The 17947-nt window shown below is 44.2% G+C and overlaps 1 protein-coding gene across 1 annotated transcript in view; it reads left to right on the top strand.

The window, feature by feature from the left end:
* Positions 1-17947, top strand: part of LOC308303245 (protein sidekick-2-like) — a gene marked incomplete at its 3' end in the record, with an annotated part of 219311 nt that overhangs the window by 117673 nt on the left and 83691 nt on the right. The window contains exons 18-21 of the mRNA XM_080747572.1: positions 2848-3043; positions 4811-4909; positions 6513-6704; positions 15678-15799. Coding sequence (XP_080603698.1) covers positions 2848-3043; positions 4811-4909; positions 6513-6704; positions 15678-15799 — 609 coding nt within the window. The remainder of the gene's footprint in view (positions 1-2847; positions 3044-4810; positions 4910-6512; positions 6705-15677; positions 15800-17947) is intronic.

Here is a 17947-nt window from a genome sequence, read left to right as displayed (position 1 = left end):
CGATTAAAAAATGTGATCCCATTAATCGCATGATTGTCCATAGCTAATCGCACGATTAATCGCAATTAATCGCATATTTTGTATTTGTTCTAAATCTACCTTAAACAGATATTAATACTCATATCAACATGGGAGTAGACAAATAGTATACTTGCTTTATGCAAATACAGCATATGTATTATTATTTGGAATAATAACAAATACTGTCCATAATACGCCTAACAAACATACAACAACTTGAGAAAATATCTGCTTCCATTAGGACAGATTAATAGTGAAAGGACCACCGCTCATCGAGGTGCTGCATGCCTGAAGGTCTATGACCAAAAGCTTGCACTTTAATAACTGAAAATAAAGAACATGATTTTGCTCACTTTTGAGTGTGCGGAGGCTCCCTTGAATCTTTCATTAGGACAGATTTAAAATAAACTTGGCATTCAATCACTAAACCTCAGCATCCCTATTCTAAGGGGATAGTCACCAAAAGTAGCAGATTTAAAAGCTCATTACAAGATGCTACAAGAGCTTGTAGATTGGCTATTTTTGGTGAAGAGAATTGGTTTATAAATATAACTCAAGTACAGTGCAACTCAGGGGTGTTTTACAAAGCAAGCATGAGGCATTAGAGGGTCTGAATTGGTTTAACTGAAGTAATATTGATACATTCTAAATATTATCAAAGTATTCTGAGGCACCCTGGACTGGTGTTATTGGGCACCCTAGTTCACTATGAGAAACCCAGCTGTTATGATGTAGAGTGTACTAGAGACACTGATGGCTCGTTGAAGATGTGTGGCACACAAGCCATAGTCAGCCAGACTTGCCGGATTTGGGCCATAACAGGGCCCAAACCTGTTTGCCACTGAGGCAGCCAACTGGTGACACTCTTAACTGCATGCTAACCACTGTATGTGGGTTCTCTGGCTGTTGTTGCAAGCATTTGGTGGTCACTGTTAGCATGTTGGTGCGGGGGTCTGGGGAGGCAGAGCACTGTATAATAAAGGACGTCGTAGGCTACTATGTGCTCGTGTACAATTTGGAGCGTTCCTATTCTTGGGAGCGTGTGTGTGTCTGGGGCTCGCACTGCCGGCAGATGTGCCGTTTCAACACTTCGGTATTTGATGCGCGTGACGCCGTGAGCGGTGATATTGTGGTTGTCTGCTGCAAAAATCTCCGCCGTTTTGTCTGTCTCATACATAGAGTTATGGGATCTCATACTATGACTAGCCCTGCTGCTAGCCGCATCACACACTGACTGACTGTTTATAGTTTTGACAGCCACCAGGAAGTAGACTAAATAGTGTTACATTTTCAGGAACCAATCCAAGACTACCCCTAGCAGCACGCAAGATCATGTGACATGCAGACTCATAGCAAAGAATTATCTTTATAGAAAATACATTTTATTGTATGATTTTACATAGAAGCAAGTCCATTTTCTTTCACATATTTATTATCTTTTATTTATTTATTCTGTAAATATTTTTCATTACAATTGGGTCTGTGGGGAGGGGGGGCTGAGCAGGGGCTAAGCCTCCACTAGAGGGGGCTAGAGCCCTCCCCCGCCCCCCCCCCTCCCGCCGTCCCTGTATATGAGATACTTCAATGGTTTCCTATGGAAATAAGCTTAGTCTTTTCTAGGATCTCCTTTTAGTAGACCTTGTACCAGTGAACTGTACCGTCATGAAACTGTACCTTTTCCTTTGCAAACTTCTAATAAAGTCTTCAATCAATCAATCAAGATTCAGGGGCTCTAGGGACTAATTATTATTACCTACACTTCAGTCTACCTTCTATAGCAACATGCTGTAATGTCTGCATTCAGTACGGGATGCATTCAGCTGATGTCAGTCTGAATGCATGCGACAGCTTCAGCTGCCAAATGGCTCTGCCGTGACTTCACACCACGACGAAGCTAGAGACAAAAGTGTGATTTAATGGGAGAAAGCATTTGCACTTGTCTGATATGTCATTTTCATCCTCGCTTTTTTTGCCACTCTGCCATTTTGTTCTCATGATTTTGTTACTTGTTGTTTGTTTCTCCACAATGTTAAAATGTAATTTAGATAGCATGCTATTTAAACATATATGCCAGGTTCCAACTGTTGAAAAGGGGGACACACATATACAGTTGAAGGAGGTACATCATTGTGTAATCAGAGATATGTAACATGTTGTTGTTATAGTACATGTTAGTGTATAAAGCTTGTTGAAACAAATAGCAGCGGTCTTTTGCAGTCGCTTTGGAACAAATAGCATTTTTTTCCTCAAAATGATTTTAAATAGTATACAAAAAAATAGCCTCATATTTAAAATGTGTTTAAAGGTAGCAGCTCTATTTATACTGCATGTGAAGTATTCCATTCCCTAGCCTTCTTTTATCACAAATCAGTTCACAAATCTCGCTGCTGTGTTCGCACATTGTTGTATTTCTCCTAGTGTAAAATCATCACTGTCGGGCAGAAACATTGTATCTCCAAGTTTAAAAATGTGATATGTTTTCTCGTAAAGTAAAGCCCTGCTTCATCGTACAAGACTGTCACACAAAACTGTCACACATAACTAGTGAAAACAGCAGTTCTTCAAGCACACAACGCCTTGCACCGCAAGGCGCTGTGTGCTTGTAGATCGGCTATTTTCACGTACTTAAATCGGTTTAAAATGACAATGATAAAAACGAACGATTATGGACATAAAAGGTTTCCACCCGACAACGACAAAATACTCTCTCTCTCTCTCTCTCTCTCTCTCTCTCGCTCTCTTTCTCTCTCTCTCTCTCTCTCTCTCTGTCTCTGTCTCTCTCTGTTTCTCTCTTTGTGTCTCTCTCTCTCTGTGTCTCTCTCTCAGCTGCTGGCATGGGAGCCCGGCCACGAGGACGATGTGAGCGCGGTGACAGTGCGGCCCAACTTCCAGGACAGCGTGCATGTGGGCTACGTGCCGGGCCTGAAGAAGTTCACCGAGTATCAGACCTCCGTGCTGTGCTTCACCACGCCGGGGGACGGGCCCCGCAGCCCCGCCAGGGCCCTGCGCACGCACGAGGACAGTGAGTCACACCGCCTATAGAGCCCCATCTACACCAATGCAACTACAGTACAGTATAGTCGCATCTCCTTGCTACAAAACAGTTTTGAGGACACTCCTCACCAATGCACCTCCTTGGAACTGCCATTGGGGATAACGGTTGTGTGCAACTACATGCAACATCGCAGACTGTTTGGTTGCGAGGAGTTGCATGGCGAATCATTGGTGTGGTTGGGCTTAAGTTGTCACTCCGTCGCACGTGCTGCGATTGTGTCGCGCGCTATCGAGAAAGACGGTGGTCACTTGACTTTCAGGCATCAAGCCTATACCGCTTGTGCAATGACGCACTGTGATTGGCCAGTTAATTGGGGGAAAAAGGCTCTCTGCAAAACATGATTTACGATTCTGTGTCTTCACAACATTTGGCACGGCTACTCGCTAGCTTTAGCTCACTATTTGGCTCAAGTTCGCTTGAGACGGTGCGCCTCCGTTATAGCTTAGTGATGACAATGAACTGGAATCGCGATTCGCACACCTATTTACCCCTTTAGCTCTCTCTCTCTCACACACACACACACAGCCCCTGTCACTCCCGCGGTGCGGAGTGGAGATGAGTGTCCCTCAGTACAGAGGTCCACACTGGGCCATCCATCCCATCATGTATAATTCATGTTGAAGCCGAGCTGGTACAGATGTTGCTGCTAATGATCCGCTACACCCTGCCTCCTCTCACCCATAATTGGGACAAGTTCTCTGTGAGACACCTAGAAACTCTTACAGCACCTTGTTATCAGCCTCTTCTTTATAGGAGTTCCTCCTTAGTGTCTCAGACAGGAAGAATATACGGCATAAGACACAAAATCATAAGATATGTTGTAACGAACGAGTGTGGCGCCCCGGGATCGAACCCACCACAACCCCATCGCGTCAAGAAAGCTATAGCTCTACTTTGGCGGAGCGAGCCAACAGTCAGGGTTCATTAACTCATTTGTAGTTTACGGCCGTAAAGCCCGTTAATTTCTCTATGTCTTTCACTGCCGGCTTCTCCTACCTGTTAACGTGGGCGCTCGTCCAGTTCCCATCGTGCGTGATCGGACACTGCTTATGCATCGTGTGTTCGCGTATTCCATCAGCTTCTCAAATCCGTTGAAACTTTTTCAATTGATCAATAAGTTCTCCATCTGTAAGCCGCGGAGTGCAGACAGAAAGTTAACGGGCCAAAATAGAGGACGGACTTCCGCTTCCGGTTCAGGGACTCCAATGTTAAAGTTGTCCGCTCAATAATGTGTCCGTGTAGAAACCGATCACGGAGCATTAGTTCCGGCCTATTTTAGTTCGGTTCGATAAAAAAATGTTTTTTAATTCATTTTTATTACATTTACGGGCTCTACGGGCATGGCAGAGAAGGGGTACAAAGGGGTATTTTGATGGCAGAGTTTGAGTTAATGTGGGCAATATATCTCTCTTTTTTAAATCTTTTATTGCATATTTCATGGGGCAGTGGAAAAGTCCCTGCTGCACCACCACCAAGGTTGTCGTTTCGAATCCACTGTGGTGCAGGTGAGTCATTAGGATACAACAGCAGTGACCACACAGTGTGTGTGGGGAGGAATTCATTGAAAACGGGGTAAGAATTGTCTATAAAAAAAAAAGCATAGATAGTATACGTGAGCTTGTAGACACAACGGAACCCCACCATGATGTTTCTTTTTTTTGGTTTACAAGCCAAATGTGTGTTTGTTTGACCGTGTTGTTGTTGTTGTGTATTTGTGTGTCTCCCTACCTTTAGCCCCCGGCGCTGTGGGTCACCTGAGCTTCACGGACATCCTGGACACCTCTCTTAAAGTCAGCTGGAGGGAGCCCAACGAGAAGAACGGCATTCTGACGGGTAAAACCCTCCTCTACTCTCTCACTCCCAAAACCTCACATAATACTGATACTTGGGTCAGGACCAGTGGTGTTGTGGACACTTCAGAGGACACCACGGCGTGTGGCCAGTAATCTTTCACGCGCAGGTACGGCACGGGTACGGTGCATGCGCGCGCACGCTGGAATGCATCCCCCTAGAACGAGTGCACGCTAGAACGCGTCACATGGCTACTTTGCATGGGTTTACCGGTGAGCGTCTTCATACACGGTATAAAAGCAACACAGCATTCCTTGAGAAGATTTACAAAGACTAAAACTAACCTAAAGACTAGTCATTTCCTATACAAACATGTTTCCTGCTACTATTTACACACACGTAAACCTGAGTACAATTAATATTAATCACATATTAAGGTCATTAAGATATTTTCTAATGCAGATCTAGTCACAAGTTGACTCATACTATTTCAGCTGTTCTGTGCAAATGCACACATGTAGGCACGCTGTGCTCGCACCGTGCACAGGAGTCAGACAGAGAGTTCTATGTCCTCATCCCGATATGGGCTCCTCACTGGCAGGCAAGCCTGTAGCGTACAACAGTAAAAAGGTGTGGGGCAGAGAAGAAACAGAAATTGAAACTTAACACAACCACGACAAGTGGTGTGATATGATCGTTAACAGTTTTTTCATTCTTTTTCAAGCTAATTACTTGCAAAAGTCTGTCGATTTGTGGTGGTTAAAGAGGGATAATGACATTTTAAGCCTTTGTTTGCTACAGAGCATAATAGCTTAATTTTTCCCAAAAAGTCAACCTCAAGATTTTATTGTAAATCTGGAGCACTGCTCAGCCGAAGGCCATGCAAAATCTTTCTGAGAACTCTCTCACATTATGAGGAAATAGAAATGTTCACCCGTGCGTGCGCCGGCAACACTGATCATCACATCTTTAAAATTGTGAAATGTAACAGGATTGAGTGTGCGTGCGGAACATTCACAATTATCACTTATCAGGCAGCGAGGAATGGTACCTGAAGCATAATAGAATCACATGATGATGTTGAGATGGCAAAATATGGAGCTGTTAATTGCTTTAACATTGAGAGGGTGAGAGAACACTGGTGGCGAGTGGTGAGGGTGGGTTGAGGGAATGCAATCATAACCCAGATTTAATGTGTTTTATTAGATTTATTTTGTTTTAATGACGTTCATTTAATTATAATTTTTCTGTTAGCTTGGCCCTCGGCGCTCCTGGACCCCAAAGCTCTACCATATATGGAGATCCATGTACTATATAGGGAGATATGCTGTGAGAGCCCAAACATGCTTACTCAGTTATTCGTTATGTGAAAGTCCTATGACTTCTATGACATCTGACATCTGACAAGCACACAACGCCTTGCGGTGCGAGGCATTGTGTGCTTGTAGATCTGCTATTTTCACTAGTTTAGATCATTTTTAAAATGATAAATACTAAACGAACGGTTTCGGACATAAAAGGTTTCCACCCGACAACGACCAAATCGTATTTGGGGGTGAGCGTTTGTCCCAACGTTTGTCACTCAAAGTGCCTCAAAGTCTCCCTCCCCTCCCCTCCCCTCCCCTCCCCTCCCCTCTCTCTCCAGGGTACCGTATCTCGTGGGAGGAATACAACCGGACCAACACCAGGGTGACCCACTACCTGCCCAACGTCACCCTGGAGTACCGGGTGACCGGGCTGACCGCCCTCACCACCTACACCATCGAGGTGGCCGGCATGACGTCCAAGGGCCAGGGGCAGCTGTCGTCCTCCACCATCTCCTCTGGCGTCCCGCCAGGTACGTGTTTTGGGGCTCCTACTTTTTTCTTATTTTTTGGTTGCAGGTACTTGGTGGAGCTGGGAGTAGGAATGGAGCTTGAAACAAGGGTCCGTTACAAAGTCGATAACAGATTTATTGAGTACCCGGTATCATTAAGCTTTGGGCCTATCAAGCTTGTTATCGAGCATAGCGACCCATGACGTCATGTTTAAACAATCAAGACAAGAGGCGATCAAGAAATGATTACAGTACTATTCATAATATATGAAACACATTGCACACTAATGAACGATTTATTTATGATATTTAATGATAATATTTGATACTTTTATCAATTGTCATCTTCATAGATGGTATCTCACATCTTTCCACAAAATATCATAAGACGCGGCTCAATAGTGGGCTCGATAAAAGCCCGGCTCAATAAGCAGGATCGATAAGGTGCTCATTATCAATAAAAATTAACGATCTCCATCCCTAGCTGGGAGTGCCATCAGCTCTGATCCGGATCACCCTCGCCCACCTGGCCACTTGCACCACGGTGGGTTCAAAGTCCAAGACACTGCGGTGGTGATGGGCACCGTGCCACCCAAGCTCCCTTGCTTGTTGTCTGCTTCTGTGCACCACTGCACCCCACAGGCAAATGTTATTGAGCAATCGCTCAAAGAAGAAAGAAAGAAAGAAAGAAAGAAAAATGCCAGCGAATGCAAATGCACAAAACGAATTATCCCTCCCCACAGGCTAAAACCTGTGCTACACCAAAAAAACTAAAAACTAAAAACATATTTTGAACTAATTAGGCAGAAAAGTTTGTGGCGGCGGGTCATTTTTCAACATCAGGTGCTCAGCAAAAAGCCTCCCGCCGTCGCCTCATTAGAGACGTGGGGATTTCAGCCACTCTATCCATTTAGATCTGCATGGGACCAGCTAATCACTGGCTAATCGAAACCCTGCAGTGAGAGAGCGCTGACAGTGGGGGAAGTACCAAACCAATAATACTTTAGTATTATACAAAGTATAGACCAGGGTTCCCCAATAGGCGGCCCACGGGCCATTTGCGGCCCGCGTTGGACTACTGGTATAGACGCTCTTGGTGAAATATTACGTACAATCAAACAACACAAATACTCAATTAAAGTGCAGATACCAACGTACAAGCACAGTACCCAAGTTCTGTCAAGTTACTGTGCTTCACGGAGCATTGAGTTTGTTACTGACAGCAATCTGTCCCCAATCTGGCAGAATTGTGTTTTTAATTCTCTTATCTGTCGTTGAGCCTAAAATGGAATTCTAATAATTATAATTACACCAGGGGTGTTGTTGCCTGGATTATTCATGAAGCTTTCCCGGAAGAGAAAGATCCCATGATTGGCCGCTAGTTGCGCTGTTTTCCCCCCACGAGGTAGCAAAAAGATTTGTTCTCCACTGGACACCATTCATTTTCCTTTTTGATTTTCTAACCTTAATAAACATCGTCATAAATACTTTTTGGTTCCTGTCGCTAGTGAAAAACTGCCTTTCAATTACCATGATATACGTTTTGTGCAAATATGGTCCCATTTATGTTAAAATTGATGATAAAGTTGCGGGGGGCGTGGCCAACTAAACTGATACGAGCCGGCTGTGTTCTTCTTCGTGTGCTTTATTTCCAGCCAATAGCATTCCTTATGATTCCTGGGGTACCATTCAAACAATGATGGTGACACCCATACAAGGGACAAAAAAACGTAATTTTCGCCGCATAGAAACCAATGGCTTCGCATCGTCCATATTTTTTTTACAGTCTATGAATTACACCTAATTTCAGTTTCCAGCTTCGCTTCTCAGTTGAACACGTCCCGAGTGGGGGGAGCAGTTAGGGGTTAACTGTCTGTCTTCCTCAGAGGCACCTCGACACATTGGCGGGGGCCGGGAATCGAACCTGTGACCTTCCCAGGCGGCCTCTCTACCTACTCAGCCCCGCATGCCTGTTTTCACATGTTTTTAACCACTTGAATCCCAGTCATCCGTATTTTGGGGGGGAACGATAGCCAAAAATGTCAGATCTGCACGCTCACAACGAGGCATCACACTGTTACAGATTGAGTTTAGAGATTGGATATTTTCAGTGCACACCACCCACGTACGCGGGGAGGTAGATATTATCATGCCACTAGTGGCGTATTGCTCTGACTGTGAAGTGCGAACCCAGCAGATTTAAAACGTCTCAGCGGCCGGCTGAGCGCGCCTTGTGTCATCTGGCGCCAGACGCAATGAAACCCAATCCCCAGCTGGCCCCCGCGCAGCCCGCTGCCACAGCATTAGCAGCATCATAAAGCACATAGCCAATGAATGCACACACACACACACACACACACACACACACACACACACACACACACACACACACACACACACACACACCTGGGCTTTTTTTACAAAACTTACATTAACCACTTCAGCCAGTGCGAATTAATGCTGCGACGTAACATTGCAATGCATTGTGGGATTGTCGATCTGTATTTTTCAAAATTTGAAATTTTGTTGCAGGATTTTGGTACTTTAACTATATTTTGACACCAATACTTATCTTTAATACCAGACTTTTGTAACAGAGTACTTCTACCGTACGTTGCGGTATTGCTACTTTTACCTAAAAAGTAAAAGATCTTGAGTACCTTTTTCCACCACTGCGAATCAGATCGAATAATCGTTTCGGCAAATATAAAACTAAAAGTCCTCCCCGCCTCCCATCCCCCGCTCCATCCGGGGAACCCTGCGGGATCATTTCCATTTCGTTTCTTTACGGTCGGCCATTAAAAGGCCACTAAATTGCATGATAGAATTACAATAGCCGCAATCAATTACGCCGGGAGCCGCTGGCGCTATGCGGCGCTCCCCGACTCTACGATCCGTCTGAGGAGGCTGTCAAATGAAAGAGCGTTATATTGAAGGGCTGGGGACCGTGGAGCGGGCCGTTATAGGCCCCCGAATGGTGATTACTTGCACTTTACTGTATGTGTAAAGATAGCACCTGGTCCGCCCGTAACTCCCCCCCCCCACCCACCCACCCGGAGAAATACTGTTTCTTTGCTGTCGGGCCGGAACCTCTCATCTCCATCTCTTCTAACTTTGTGTGTGTGTGTGTGTGTGTGTGTGTGTGTGTGTGTGTGTGTGTGTGTGTGTGTGTGTGTGTGTGTGTGTGTGTGTGTGTGTGTGTGTGTGTGTGTGTGTGTGTGTGTGTGTGTGTGTGTGTGTGTGTGTGTGTGTGTGTGTTTTTGGAGCAGTGGAACACCGTCTCCTATGCACAACTGTGTGTGTATGTATGCAACTTTGTATGTAGCATGAGCTGCAATACCGCTGGGTGACCAAGTGGCGCTGTTGAGCAGCCCAGGCTCACACTCTCACACACACACACACACACACACACACACACACACACACACACACACACACACACACACACACACACACACACACAGTATAACTTAATGAAATGAACTGCCTAAATCCACCGCTCACTTTTTTTGTTGTAAATTAATGGCCTACTTGATCATACTACAGCGTCACGCAAAAGCATCAAAAGTAGCAGATCCGCAAGCTTAAAACGTGGTGCAAAATGACATGTTTCGAGCTTGTAGATCTGCTGCTTTTGATGCTTTTGAATTTGAATCCTGAAAAGTAACAGTTTGGGACATTTCCACCCGACCGAGGCGGCAGCTAAATGCATCGCCGGGGTGATCAAGCAAATGATTTAGATTGTGAAGGGCTTTAATTTTATTTTACGACGGAGGCGTGTAATTTTTTACGACGGAGGCACGTAAATCTGTGGATTACATTAGTATGGGTGAGGACCTGCGTTTTAGGCCAAATTAGGGAAAGTCAGGTCTCACCCCAACCATTAGTTATGCGTTATTTAGACTTGGTTGCACGCGAGTGGCGTGCAGCGAAAATAACAGATTTTGTAAGGCTGAGAACGCATCCTGTCACAATCATCCTTTACGTCAGTGGTCCTCAACCTTTTCAGGCCGCGACCAACATAATCATATTTTTACCGGGGACCCCCCCCCCACCCCTCCCCCACCCTGACGAGCACTAAGAGCTGAGGCATTACATTTTGTTGCGAGGCGTTGTGAGCATGTTGATTGACTATTTTCACAATTTCAGCCTCTTATATTTGACAATTTGACCAATGTCTAATTTGTCATTTTAGATACATTAAAAAGTCCTTAAATTGTCACTATAGAAAATATGCAGATACCCTCTATACACTTAAACTTGTTGGTTTGTTCACTGTTGAGCGAGAAAACAATGTTTCACATTAAGTTAATCACCTGGGGACCCCCCAAAATAATTCGGAGACCCCCCCACATGCATTATTGTTAATTGTGGCACATTTACTAACATGCCAAGTTTAGCTGCACTTGAACAACCGTTCCAGGCTGCCATATCCAGCCCAAGAAACTGTAGAAAAGGGGAGAAAAATAGAATGAACTTCTTAAAATAAATGCATCATGCCTGTTGCTAAGGTATCATGGCAACATGACTGGTGTTTTAAGACACCAGTCATGTTGCCATAACTTAGCTTTTTCTGAACTGACGCCACTGCATTTTAGCCTTTGCATAAGCCTGCAAGGTCATCAAGGCTATGGCAAGTGCTACGGCCTAAGGTGGAGTATGAAGAGGTGATAGTCTTCATTCAGATTATGATGGAAGATTTGGAGTGAGTCTGCCGTTCTAATTACAACGAGGAGTTGCACACATGCATGCATACACGGACAGTTGCTTTTTTATCTTGTTGCTGTACATATTTCAACTCGTCTTGTTGACATTCAAGGTTTCCACCCGACAGTACTCTGCTTCCCCCAATTGTGTGGGCGGAGGAATAATAATAAATCATTTCTCATTGTTGGCTCAGCTAAATATATAAACAGTAGGGGATATCAGGTGCAATCATATCTCTAGCCCATTTAGGCCTAGACCTATTGAATGCTTTAACCAGTGAGAAATAGCAGACATACAAGCTCACTGCGAGCTTGTAGATCTGCTATTTTTGAAAAAGTCGTAAAAATGTGTGCAAATCTTTGAATATAGGCCTATGTATTTTCAAAGGGAACGTTTGTAACTCAAGTTTTGCTTCTGGGTGGTCCCTGGAACTAAATATGTTGAATGGGGGTCCGTGGCAAAATAAATATCATTTTGGGGGTCCTTCACATGAAAAGGTTTGAGAACCACTGACATGCTACGGCCTAAGGTGGAGTATGAAGAGGTGATAGTCTTCATTCAGATTATGATGGAAGATTTGGAGTGAGTCTGCCGTTCTAATTACAACGAGGAGTTGCACACATGCATGCATACACGGACAGTTGCTTTTTTATCTTGTTGCTGTACATATTTCAACTCGTCTTGTTGACATTCAAGGTTTCCACCCGACAGTACTCTGCTTCCCCCAATTGTGTGGGCGGAGGAATAATAATAAATCATTTCTCATTGTTGGCTCAGCTAAATATATAAACAGTAGGGGATATCAGGTGCAATCATATCTCTAGATAACTGCAATGTAATTGACATTCATAGTATTGTCTGGTGCCTTGGTATATTGTGTGTAAAGTATCTCTCTCTCTCTCTCTCTCGCTCTCCCAGAATCTAATCTGCCTCCCAGTCTTAGAGCTGGAGTTTCAGAGCACAGGGGAGAGAGAGAGAGGAGAGGGAATTAAGTCAAGTTCACTAGTTTCGCCTGCCGAATCCCTGTGGCCACAAGAGAGCGCTGTGGGGTGATTGAATTTCCATCCACTGCAGCCTCTGACACACAAATCAATCAAAGCCTGTTTTCGTGTGGGGGAAATGAAAAAAGTTGCACTCAGTGGTGGGAAGTAACAAAGTACTTTTACTCAAATACTGTTTTTTTTAGTTTGTTTTACTTGAGTAAAGAGTAAAATTCTCAATGTTTTATGGCAGGTTCACACCGCACCTTTATTCTGCCAATGCATTTCAATTAGAGATGGGATTTATGGTTCTTTGAAGTGAGCTGGATCTCTGGGATCCGTTCCTTTCAAAGAGCTGTTCAAAAGACTGGCTCATTTTAGTTACTTTGTAGATTTTGACTATGATTACAAATCAGGCTACTTAAACCCTATTATACATTTCTGCCATATATACATTTCTGCCATTTGAAAATAGCCGATCTACAAGCTCCTAATGCGTCGCAACGCTATTTTCTAATGATTTTTCTAAATTGTATTCCTTGGAAAACATTCTGTATAATGAGTACTTTCTACTATTGGTACTTTAAGTACATTTTGATACCAATACTTGTGTAGCCTACTACTTTACATTTTGAATTCCGAACTTCTAGTTGTGGCATATTTCAACATTGCAGTATTGATACTTTTACTAATGAGTAAAGAATTTGAGTACTTTTTACACCACTGTGTTCATTAGAAAGGAACGGCTCCCAGGGCTACTGCGAACCGGATCCCATCGTTCATTTCAAAGAGCCGTTCAAAAGACTCGATTCGTTCGCGAACGTCCCATCTCTAATTTCAATGGGAATGCAGAAAACCATAAATGGCAGCAAACCGCTCCATTCCCATTGAAATGCATTGGCAGAATCCACTCTCATAGGTAGAATAAAGTTGGGTGTGACCATGCCTTTTATAGTGCCACCCTTTCACCACTAGAGGGCGCCCAGTGGCCATAGAAAATCCCATAGAGATATGCTGGTATATGCAGAAGCCCTGCAGCCATGACTTGCCTGAACACTTTCCTTTGTGCATGTACAGGAAGAGGATGAAGTTAGCTTGAAGTTAGCTATTGGCTACCAAGCATTTTAGAAGCCTTATTTTCGTCAACTTAGCCATGATTAAACCTTGCACACCTCATGCATGGGAAAAAAACAGAGAAGAATGAGCTCTAAAAAATCCAATGCAATCCTGGATTGCATTGGAGTGGATTTGTGCAGTTTGTTCACAGCTTTCAAACAAAAAAATCCGATTGGAAATCCGTTCAGGCATTCTTGAGATAATCGCCATTATGTTTTACATGTTATGTAAACAAACATGGCTGCCCTGTATGTTAGATGGGGTTGTATGGGGGTGGAACATGCAAAATCGCGATTGAAATCATGTTCACTAGATTTGATGGGGTCCAAAAAAAAAATGTCAAAAAAAAAAATTCAATTTTTTTTTTTTTTTTTTTTTTTTAATATCCCGAACTAGTTCGGGATAGGCACTCTGGGATGCGATGTATATCCCGAACTAATTCGGGATAGGCACTCAATGAGTTATACAATATACTCCACTGCATCTCAGTGGCAAATATTGTCCTCCATTACAATGTCTTGATAGCTTCAGTTACAAGTTACTTAACCATTGAATCCCTATGCCTGTATTTATACTTCAGCTATTTAAAAATAGCCAAACTACAACCTGACAACGTGTTTTAATGTTTGTGGACCGGCTATTTTGGAAAACAAATTGACGCATTTTTAAAAACTGCTTTTACTTTGGTACTTTAAGTATATTTTGATGCCAATACTTTTGTACTCTCTACATTTTGAATGCAGGACATTTACTTGGAGCAGAGCTTTTTCTACATTGTAGTATTGCAATTTTTACTCAAGTAAAACATCAAATACTTTTTTGCCCCCCACCACTGGTGTGATGTGAGGGCAAAATAATGTAAAAAGTTTGTACTGCAGCAAAAAGTTACAAGGCTTTTTGTTACCGTTCTGTCTCGTTCCCTGCGGCATTTAGAAGACACAAATCAGTACAAGATTCTCTTAGATGTCGATGTGTGTATGCCTACATATTTGATATCCTTGGCACACATACAGTAGCCTACTAGTAAGCTCTGCAGTGCTTCAGAGACAGTGGGCATTGAATTGAGCACAACACTATTTGTTATACTGTACTTTCATATTTTCTTTTTACTCTTTTCTAGAGTTGCAACTATCAATTATTCTCTTGCTGATCCTGTTGTAATGAGTGGACGTCTGACAACCTTGGCTGCTCAAGTGTGAATGAATGTTTATTCAGCGTTCTCCATCCCTCCAACCAGAGGTGTCACACCAAATTCTGGCCCCTGGTTACAAGGATTCACTGCGGGTCCCCCATGAATGTTCTTCATAGAGGGAGGGGGTTTAACCCAGACTGGGAACGCATTATTTTGCGCTTTAACTATTGAAAAATAGCAGATATACAAGTCTTTGAATATTTTCAAATCCTTCTAAGGTTTTTTGAAGAAAAAGAATCCAGAAGCCCTTTTTTATTTTATTATTTTTAAACATTTCAACGGATCTAATAACCACTTAAGTATACTTTACCTGTCATGTAACAGTGTCGTGCAAAAATATTGAAAATTACCGATCCAGAAGCTCACATATGCGTCGCACTGTGATGATTCAGTGTGAGCTTGTAGATCAGATTCTTTCATTGTTTTTTATTTATTTTGTCTTTATTAAAGATTGCATTTTTATATAACGAACATAAATACAGTAAAACCAAAAATAAAAAAATACAATACTATTGGGGTTCACATTGTATACTTTCATATTTGCATCTCTTTTTTTTAATTTATACATTAACCATTTTTCCCATTGTTTATTAAGGAGTTCTTCTTTTATTTTCAACTTGAAGGTTAATTGTTCCATGTCCTGAATATTGTCCATGATTGTCCTCCATTGTTTGTAGTCCGGGGTAATGTCCTTGAGCCAGTTCCTGGTAATTGCTTTTTTCGCAGCAACCAGGAGGATCTTAGTTAAATATTTGTCCCCTCTTTCAGTGTTTTTAGTGTTTTCGAACCCTAACCCAAAATACAGCGTGATTTCGAATCAATTACTTTTAACCGCTCCTACGTCTGGCTTTGTGTGTTTGTATGAGTGTCCGTATGAGCACGGAAATCCACGGCCCATACAAGGAGATATGTGCGTTTTCTGATTACATTTGAATGTTGTTTATTTTTAAATAAATTGATTAAATTGATAATTTTTCTCTCTCTGATGTGTGTGCACAGAGCTTCCCGGCCCCCCCACCAACATAGCCATCTCCAACATCGGGCCCCGCTCCGTCACCCTGCAGTTCAAACCCGGCTACGACGGCAAGACTTCCATCTCCCGCTGGCAGGTGGAGGCTCAGGTAATGAGACACCTTTTACACCACAGAGAGAAGGACAACATTCTAGCCCTAATAAATTCATGTTATATGTGCTTTAACCCATTTAGGCCTTGAATTATTGTGACCGTCACACACACTCCTTGCCTACCAGACCACAACCACAACCCATCAATTCTCACATGACCCTCTTCTAGCGCCACCATGAGGCCGGTTCTTGCAAAACACATTTATGGACACAGCACCTACAATTTTTGTCCAAAAATCACGCAAATAGGTACACAGTATGTCTACACTCATGTCATCAACATGGATCTGTCCCATTTAGCGCCACCTTCAGGCCGATTTTTTAAAACACATTTTTGGACACTACTCCTACAGATGTTGCCCTAAAATCACGCAAATCGCTACACAGTATGTCTACACTCATGTCATCAACATGGAAGATGGACGACAACCTTCACGTGGTCTTCTCTGTGAGTAGCAAGGTCAGGGTGAGAGACCCGCTTGTGAAACCAATGTCGCCAACTAGTCATCACCCAGCTGGCAGACCGGGACGCAAGAGGCCGGAGGGACATCGTACGTCCACGTCAGGACGGGTGGCCATCCCGACCGTCGAGCACCAGGTTCTGTCAGTGCTCCAGATCAATGTAGAAGGCCTCACCATCGCCAAACTGGAAGTCACTCGCCACCTCGCTGACTCCCACAAAGTAGCAGCCGTCCTCCTTCAGGAGACACACTGTGACACTGATAACATCCTCAAGCTGCCAGGATTCCAACTTGCTGGGTCCACTCACAGCAAACAGCATGGACTTGCAACCTTTGTAAGGAACGACCTTAGCTGGACAGCCACTGGCCAATCCCCACCAGGCTCATCCATTGAATGGCTGTCTACTAAAGTGCAGTCCACATCGGTCATCAATGTCTACAAGCCCCCACCATCAACGCTGACCATGGCATCGCTCCCGCTGGCACCTGCACCCGCCATCTACGCAGGGGACTTCAACTGTCAACATACAGATTGGGGTTATAGCCATACAACACCAAACGGAGAGACATTAAGCCAATGGGCCTCCAGCGCCAATGCGTTGCTGCTGTTTGACCCAAAAGAACCGCCAAGCTTCTTTTCCGCACGTTGGAACACCCACACCAACCCGGACCTGGCCTTTGCCGTCTGTCACACGGCCCAAAAGCCCGAGAGACAAGTTCTGGAAAGGTTCCCCCGCTCACACCATCGGCCATCCATCATAAAGGTCCCATCTCTGGTGCAGCCAGTCGCAGGGAAACCCGTTCGGAGATGGAACTTTCGAAAGGCAAACTGGCAGTCATTCACAGAGGAGACAGAAAGAAAATCAGTCTTCCTCCCAGACCCAGATTCTGCTGATGTGGACGCCGGATATGCAGCCTACTGCGAAGTACTCCTTGGGGCAGCAAGAAAAACCATCCCACGTGGCTTTAATGCAAACTACATCCCGGGATGGGATGAAGAGTGTAGCCACCTCCTGCATGACCACCAGCAGGCAAGCTCCAGGGAAGAAGTGGATGAGTCTGCAACTGCTCTCCTGCAGAAGCTGGACGCTACCCGAAGGTCAAGGTGGACTGAAGTTGTTGAGTCAATCGACTTCACCCATTCTAGCCGCAAGGCGTGGAGGACCATCAACCAGCTGACAGGCAGAACACCATCGGTCCCCAAGTGCCCAATAACAGCAAATGCCATCGCGTCCCAACTCCTCAAGAACGGCCGCTTCCCAGGTGCAGATAAAAACTTTGCCCGTTCAGTATCGCACAAGGTATCCTCCCTGTGTAGAGCAGCCAGTGTGGATGCCAACATGTCTGGAGATTTTACAACAGCTGAGCTCCAGGCGGCTATCAAGAAGCTCAAACAAGGGAAGGCACCAGGCCATGACTACATCCACCCTGAGTTTGTGGTCCACCAGAGCGCAAGTACGTCCGCATGGCTCTGCTTATTCTACTCCGCATGCTATCGAAGATCCAAGCTCCCGAAAATCTGGCGCCGTGCCGATGTCATAGCCCTTCCGAAGCCTAACAAACCTGCCGAGGACCCTAAATCCTACAGGCCCATATCACTGCTCTGCGTCCCATTCAAGGTCTTGGAGAGAATTATCCATAGCCGCATCGAGCCTATAGTGGACCCACAGCTCCCACGGGAAC

Source organism: Nannobrachium achirus (assembly GCF_963921795.1).
Source record: "Nannobrachium achirus genome assembly, chromosome: 18".
In the NCBI taxonomy this organism is placed as follows: Eukaryota; Metazoa; Chordata; class Actinopteri; order Myctophiformes; family Myctophidae; genus Nannobrachium; species Nannobrachium achirus.
Note: the sequence above shows the minus strand (reverse complement) of the source record. Positions and strands in the feature narration are given on the sequence as shown.